The sequence below is a fragment of the Marmota marmota genome, unplaced genomic scaffold, assembly GCF_001458135.2.
Source record: "Marmota marmota marmota unplaced genomic scaffold, marMar, whole genome shotgun sequence".
In the NCBI taxonomy this organism is placed as follows: Eukaryota; Metazoa; Chordata; class Mammalia; order Rodentia; family Sciuridae; genus Marmota; species Marmota marmota.
This window is the reverse complement of record NW_026000026.1, coordinates 76,909,934-76,917,398: the sequence shown is the minus strand read 5'-3', so window position 1 is coordinate 76,917,398 and position 7,465 is coordinate 76,909,934. Positions and strand designations below refer to the sequence as shown.

Below are 7,465 nucleotides of genomic sequence, written 5' to 3'. Positions count from 1 at the left end.
CTCCTCCTCCTCCTCCTCCTCCTCCTTCTTCTTCTTCTTCTTTTTTTCTTGCACTTAATTAAAAGAATCATAGAGCCTCTGAGTTAGAAGGGATATTGGAGGTCAGTTGGCCTGCTTGTCTAAATCCCTTCTGCAATATACATGTTAGCCTTGGCATTGTGAACACTTCAGGGAGGAGAGCTTATTGCTTTTGCAATAGCTCAGTTAAAAAAAATCATTTTGAAAGATTATTTAACTCACAAGGTAGAACTCAAAAGTATCTACCTTTTTTTTTTGTTTTTGAAAAGCAAGTACTCCCTCCTGCTTTCCACCTACCCAATTCTTCTCCAGAGGCAAATACTCTTGCCTGAGCCTAGATATAGTCCATATACCTAGAAGGATATAAACATTTAAAAAATGAAACTATTTTGTATTATAAAAATATCTTATAATCATTGTTAGAAAGAAACTTACAAAAGCAGTGTTTGGTAATTGCAACCCTTGAAGATAAATGATGTTAACATTTTAGTTTCTGTTTTTTTTTTCTCAGACTTTTTACTCTTGTGTGTATATGTATATAATTTTCACAAATGGTAGAATTGTAAACACACATTGGTCTGCATTTTGTTTTGTTTTAATTTAGCAATACATTTAGGTGACCAGACCATATCAGCACATCTGGAGGTGATTTTTTTAAATTGCTGCCAAGATTCCATTTACATTTTATTGTCCCATATTTTTTATTCAAAAATCCCCATTGATGGACCTTTATGTAGTTTCCAGATTTCCTGCTATGCAAACTAATGCTGTATGAATGTCCTTGTACGGGGATCATTTTGCATGTCTGTGCGTATAGCTGTTGGATAATTGCCTAGGGGTGAACCTGCTGGTCAAATAGTCTGTGCCATTTTAAATCTTGATGTATATTGCCAAATGGCTTTATGTTTGGAAGTTGTACTAATTTACACTTTCACTGGCAATGTAGGCGTGTGCTCCATTCCTTTCTAAAGCATCTGTTTTTGCTAGAAGTTTCTGCATTTTCATAATAATTTCTGAAATGTGGCTTGCTGAAATTTCTACCCACCTTTTCTACTTCTACTCTCTGAGGCTTCTCACTTCTCTTTATCTTGGCTCCCCCATGAGTTAGGGTGAATAATGAACCACATTATACACAGAAGGGTGGACCCTGCCTAAGAGAATAGACCTGGGTCATTCAGGCTGGAGTGCTTACTCTTAGGTAAATACCAGAGGTTTTTTGGGGTTAGGAAAAGGCTAAATTTATACCACAAATCCTTCTGAACCTTAGTATGTTTAAAAAGCAAAAGAAAAAACCTTTTTTTCCACTAAGAACACATTGATACATTCACCTTATTAAAAAATGAGATATTACAGAAAAGGAAACCATGTAGCCCCTTTTTTAAAAACTCAACTTGGAGCCAGATGGTGACACATGTCTGTAATCCCAGTAGTTCAGCAGTCTGAGGCATGAGGATCACAAGTTCAAAACCAGCCTCAGCAACTTAGCGAGGCCCCAGGCAACCCAGTGAGATCCTGTTTTGAAATACAACACAATAAACAATCAAAGAAACAAACAAATAAGTAAATAGAATAAAACAAAGGGCTAGGATTGTGGCTCAGTGGTTAAGTGCCCCCTTGAGTTCAATCCCCAGTACACAATAAATAAATAAAAATAAAAATCCTCTCAGTTTGGAAGGTTCCCTTTTAGATCTTTCTCTGTACTTATATATGTATCCATTAGTAATACATACTATTGATTCATAATTGTTTCAAGGAAACATAATTGGCACTATGCTGTGCATACCATTTTACAGTTTGATTATTTTTAAAATTCAAAATATATCCTAGAAATTTAACTATGTTGGGTCTTAATAGATCTTTCATATTGCTTTTTTTTTTTTTGTACTGGAGATTGAATCCAGGGGTGCTCTATCACTGAGCTACGTCCCCAACTGAGCTACATCCCCAGTGTCTTTTATTTATTTTTTTATTTGAGTCAGAGTCTTGTTTAGTTGCCCAGGCTGGCCTTGAACTTGCAATTCTCCTGCCTCAGCTTCCCCTAATTGCTGAGATTGCAGGTGTGCCCAGGTTTTACTGTATTCTTCATGATTCCATAGAATGGTTATATCACCTTGGCTTATTTGCACTCTAGTCTATAAATGTACATTTAAGTTGTTTTAAATTTCAAGTTACTATTCTTGTACCTACATCTTGGTGTGCACATGTAAGCGTTATTCTAGGGTAGACATTGATAAGTGGAATTACTAGAGAATTTTAAATTTTAATAGATTCAGCAAAGTTATCTTCCTAAGTGACTGTGCCATTTCCATTTGTTTGTGGAGTACCTATTTTTCTGATTCTCCACAGCATATGATGTTCACAAACATGGACAAGTTTTGTCTTCTTATGGGTTATAAATGCTTTCTGATAGTCTTTTTTTTTAAAAGAGAGAGAGAGAGAGAGAGAGAATTTTTATTTATTTTTTAGTTTTCGGCAGACACAACATCTTTCTTTGTATGTGGTGCTGAGGATCGAACCCGGGTCGCACGCATGCCAGGTGAGCGCGCTACCGCTTGAGCCACATCTCCAGCCCCTCTGATAGTCTTAATATGCATTTTTTAAAAATAAAATTTTAAATTTTTATTTTAGTGTTTTAGATGTACACAGACATAATAACTTTATTTTATTTATTTATTTTTTATGTGATGCTGAGGATTAAACCCAGTGCCTCATATGTGTTAGGCAAGTGTTCTGCCACTGAGCCACAACCCCAGCCCTTAATATGCATTTATAATGGTACTGAGCAAATTTTCCTGTCTGTTTTTGGCCATTTGTATTTCCTTTTCAGTGATCTACTTGCTAATGCCCATTTTCTTCTTTTGTTTAATCTTTTATATATTGATTTACAATTCTTTGTGTATTCTTGATACCTATCCTTGGCCTGTGAGATGTGTTGTAAAATTTTCTTCTAGAGCCAAAAATATCCCATCATCCCGCTCTTGCACATCCCTTCTTGGGGTGCAATCTGACAGAATTTTCATATCTTACTACACTCCTCAAAGTACAGAGCAGAAGCACTTGAAACAAAGGAGTTGCATGATTTAAGACTGCCACACAGCACATATGAGGTAGTGATAATGGAGATACATACGGGAGAATGTGAATCCACAACCAAGATGGCAGAATAGATAATATGTAAAACATCAGAACATATATATAGTAGTTAAGGTCAGACTTTCTGAATTCAAATATGGTTTTTGTCCCTCACTAATAATTACTTAAGTCTACTGGAGACCAGTATCCTCATTTGTAAAATGGGGATAATAACAGGGTCAATTTTATAGGATTTCTGCAAAGATTAAAAGAGTTTATATGTACAAAATGTTTTTAGCAGGACTTGGCACATAGTAGTTTGGTATAAATATAATAGAAGCTTCTATATAATAGAAGTAGCTACTATATAATAGAAGTAGTTACTATATAATAAAAGTTTGTTTTCCATGTTTTGTTAAAAATCACATTGAACTTCTGATCCAAAGTAATTGAACTTTGGTGTTTCCTTCAGAAACTAGTACCAATTCCTAATGAACACTAGATAATATAGTTATATGATAAAAATATTACAAGTAAAAAGAATTGCTTTTGAATTATAAAAGTAAGGCACAGAAGTTCCACTGCACATAAACAGCTTCTTTATAATGTGCTTCCTAAGGATGATGGGCATTCCTCTTTACCAGTTAAAGTATTGCAACTGAGGAGATTGTAGAAACACATTTATTGGCTGTTTGGTTTGCCAGCTTTACAATTGCACAACTTTTGATTAATTTCTTATTTGTAGAGATTTGCACTATTTTATAAGCCATGCATAAAATGTGATTTGATTGGTTTTTATGAATGCTTAAAACCTAATTCAAGGTTGCATACAGTGTGACCACTCTGTACTTGCTGTAAATTTTCTGGGCCATTTGTTCTCCTCTAAGCTGTTCATATCAGTTGTCAGTGTTGGGTGAGGCCTGGGTTCCATCCCCAGCACTGCAAATAAATGGCAAGCAAAAACCATAATAAATAAAAAAGACTGACAATAGCAAAGGTTGAATAAAAATAGAATGTGGGACAATTAGAACTTTTATACATTTCTGGAGGGGCTGTGAAATTATACAAATACTTTGGAGAGTACTATTGGTCATTTTTTTGTGTAAAATTAAACATATATCTATCCATGACTTAGCAGTTCCCCTCTCAGGAATCTACCCAAGTAGAATGAAAACATATGTCAATATAAGGACATAGTTAACCATTCATAGCAGTCTTCATTGTAGGAATCAATAATGGAATAATCAAGTGTCTATTAGTGGGGGAATGGATAAGCAAACTGGAATATTCATACAGTAGAATACTACTTGATAATAAGAACAGACCTCATAACAACATAGATGAATCTCAAGAAACATGATGTTGAACAAAAGAAGCCAGATACACAAAAGTAAACATGTGACGTCCAAGAAGAGGTAAAATTCACCTATGAACATAGAAACCAGAACTGTGGGTTCCCTCAGGAGTGGGAAGCGGGAGAATTGGGGGTGACTAGAAAAGGGGCACAAGAACTCTGGGTGAGGGCAATATTCTCCATGTTCAGTTGCTTGGGTAAATATGATTGTCAGCACTCATTCAACTGAATACCTAAGATATGTGTATTTTCTTGTACATAAATTATGCCTCAATACAATATTTATTGAATGCATTTTTCAAAGACTGTGTTTAGATTGGTATCTTATGCTGTTTCATACTCCTAATTATTTGTATTCATCAGGGTTGTCATTTTTTGCAATGCTAGATGACATAACATTTTAACTGTATATCAGGGTTCTCAACCCGTGGCCTATTAATGGTTTTCCAGGTCTCTGTGAACTCTATGAAATTAAGTGCACAATTTTGCCTGCCTACGTGCATGTACTTTTCTTTTCCCTTGTGAAGCAAGTTCATAACTGTCATCATATTCTCAAAAAGATCTGTGACCCAAAACATATTTAAAATAGAACCTCTGTGTTAGAAGGTTTGTGCCGAATATGTAGGAACCCGTATCAGTAGATAAAGATGAGTGAACTAATAAATGACAAAGTTTCCAGTTGACAGTTAAGGAACCAAGCACCTAATAGTTTGCAGATTGAAACTGACAGATGTCGGTGGCTCCAATGAAACTAACAAAAATTAGAATAACCTTTTGGTCTCAGAAATAGAAGAGAACCCTGATAAGACTAGGAAGCAGAATGAGTGTACCATCAAAAAGCTTTCAATCATATTTATAGGAACTATGTCTGTTATTCAAGAGTATCCTATAGACTGTGTCTGTTTTTAATATTGAAATTAGATAGATGAAAACAATGGAAGCAACCGTTATGATTCAAAAATTATTCACCACATTTCTCTTAACAGGAAAAACCAATTACCATAATCAATGCTAACAGAATTGTATCAGGTTCGGCTTTGTCAGTGTTTAACAAAAGAAGACAATTTTAATGTGGCTCAGTTATAGCAATATTCGTACACTGAATTTTGAGGAACTGGTTGTTCATTTCCCCATCCCTGATTGCAGGGAGGCAGTGCAGCATTAAATTGGTGGCAGAGGGTTGTAAATGCTATTTAAGATGAGCAGTCACTCACTCCCTGAACATCTAAGAACCTTGGTTTTCTTTGGTATGATTATTAATAGGCTTCTGTGGTCTGTTTTGTCCGCTGTGTCTTGAGTGTGACATCGCCAGGAACTATGGAGAGTGTCCTTGTTGGCCTTTGTTACCTGGGTCTACCTTTGCACTGAGAATTGGCATAAGAGAGAGACATAAAATACAGGTGAGTGCATTTGAGGCCTATGTGACCCTCAGTCTATGAGAACCCGGATGCTTTCCAAACATGTGATTTATGGGCTGGGGTTGTGGCTCAGAGGTAGAGCGCTCGCCCACCATGCATCTGGGCTTGATCCCCAGCACCACATTAAGAAAAATAAAATAAAATAAAGACATTGTGTCCACATATAACTAAAGAAATAAATATTTAAAAAATAATTAAAAAACATGTGATTTACCAAAAAAAAGTGTGAGTGAAGATGTTTTAAAATGACACATTTAATGTGCAACTTGGACAAAGGACAGATGTTTCCGATTTGGTCTTTTTTTAGTATGAAGTATAAGTTAACTAAAATGCTATATTGTGAAAGGTATTTCCAAGTAGAAGGTAAATGCAAATTGTTGGCCAAATTGTGATGCCTGAGACCTGCTTTGAGGATTAGTAATAGGAGGAGATAGCTGTGAATGGTCTTCTCTGTAAGCCAATACACAGTCCTTTCCTTCAAAGAAATAAAACCAATTTCTGTCTCTTATTACTTCAAGAGAAGGCGATAGACAGAATCATACCAAATTTGTAGGATGTACTTGAAAGTTCTGACTTAAAATATTATCTATGTGATATGTGCAGAATTCATTTTGAGGGCTCCCCCAGCATGTCTGAAACTAAAGTACATGAGAGGTTGGGGAGTGACTGATCATGCATATTAAGATGTGGACATTAAGAAAAAAAGTACCTCTTTATGTATTCTATGGAATGATCCCTATGATATAATTTTATGTGGAAAAAATGACAGAAGTATTCAGCTGTTCTCATAAAAGACTTTATATGTTGACATAGAATTTATCTGCAAGTATATATAAGAAACAACGGTTGCTCCCAGATAGGTAAATGATTGGGGACAGATGCAGAGGAGGATTTATTTTCACTTCCTATCCTGTTTTACTTTGGGAATTTTGGACCATTGCACTTACTACCAACTCAAAATAAATAAATAAAATAATCATAAATATTAGGTCCTAAGAGAAAAATTCCAGGATATTAACAGAAAAATCACTGGTTTCACGTAGGAGCTCCATATCAAAAGTTTTGAGGACAGGTCTCTGAATCACAGGCACTATTTGCCACTGAGCCACTTGGTGTTTGGACAGTCCAGTGCCCTGGGTGTTGGTGGATCTTGGAAGCAGTGAGTGGGATGAGTCAGCAGGTAGCATTTTATAGGTGCCCATGTAATGGAAATGAGCTTGTTTGACTTAGAACAGAGACCCTGGTCCTGCCCTTAAATGCATTTACCTCTATAGGGCACACTATGCGAGGATTGGCTGGTGGTGCACTGCTGTTGGCCTTTTTCCATCTGTCAGGTGGCCCGGGAACTCAAGATGAGAACTTCTCAACTCTATGAAATCTGTGCGGTCCCTTCAACTAAGGACACTCTGGTTTGATGGAGCGAAATAACTCTTCCTCATTCCCCCAAGTCCTCCCTCTCAAACGCCTCTTAGTAGAACAACTGTTTTAAGTTTTCACTGAAATAGTAGGAAAATAAATGATGTCCCCCACTACTGTCTCTGCTGTTGTTCTTTCTTTACCTATTCCCCTGATGAGGACTTCATAATTTGTCTGAATTTGCTGT

At 36.2% G+C, this 7,465-nt stretch overlaps 1 protein-coding gene across 1 annotated transcript in view; it reads left to right on the top strand.

Moving 5' to 3' along the window:
- The window catches only part of Plac8l1 (PLAC8 like 1), an 18,304-nt gene extending 10,921 nt beyond the window's left edge, over positions 1-7,383 (top strand). Inside the window, exons 3-4 of the mRNA XM_015485771.2 lie at positions 5,708-5,844; positions 7,137-7,383. Coding sequence (XP_015341257.1) covers positions 5,708-5,844; positions 7,137-7,277 — 278 coding nt within the window. The 3' untranslated portion in view covers positions 7,278-7,383. The remainder of the gene's footprint in view (positions 1-5,707; positions 5,845-7,136) is intronic.
- The last annotated feature ends 82 nt before the right edge of the window (positions 7,384-7,465 follow it).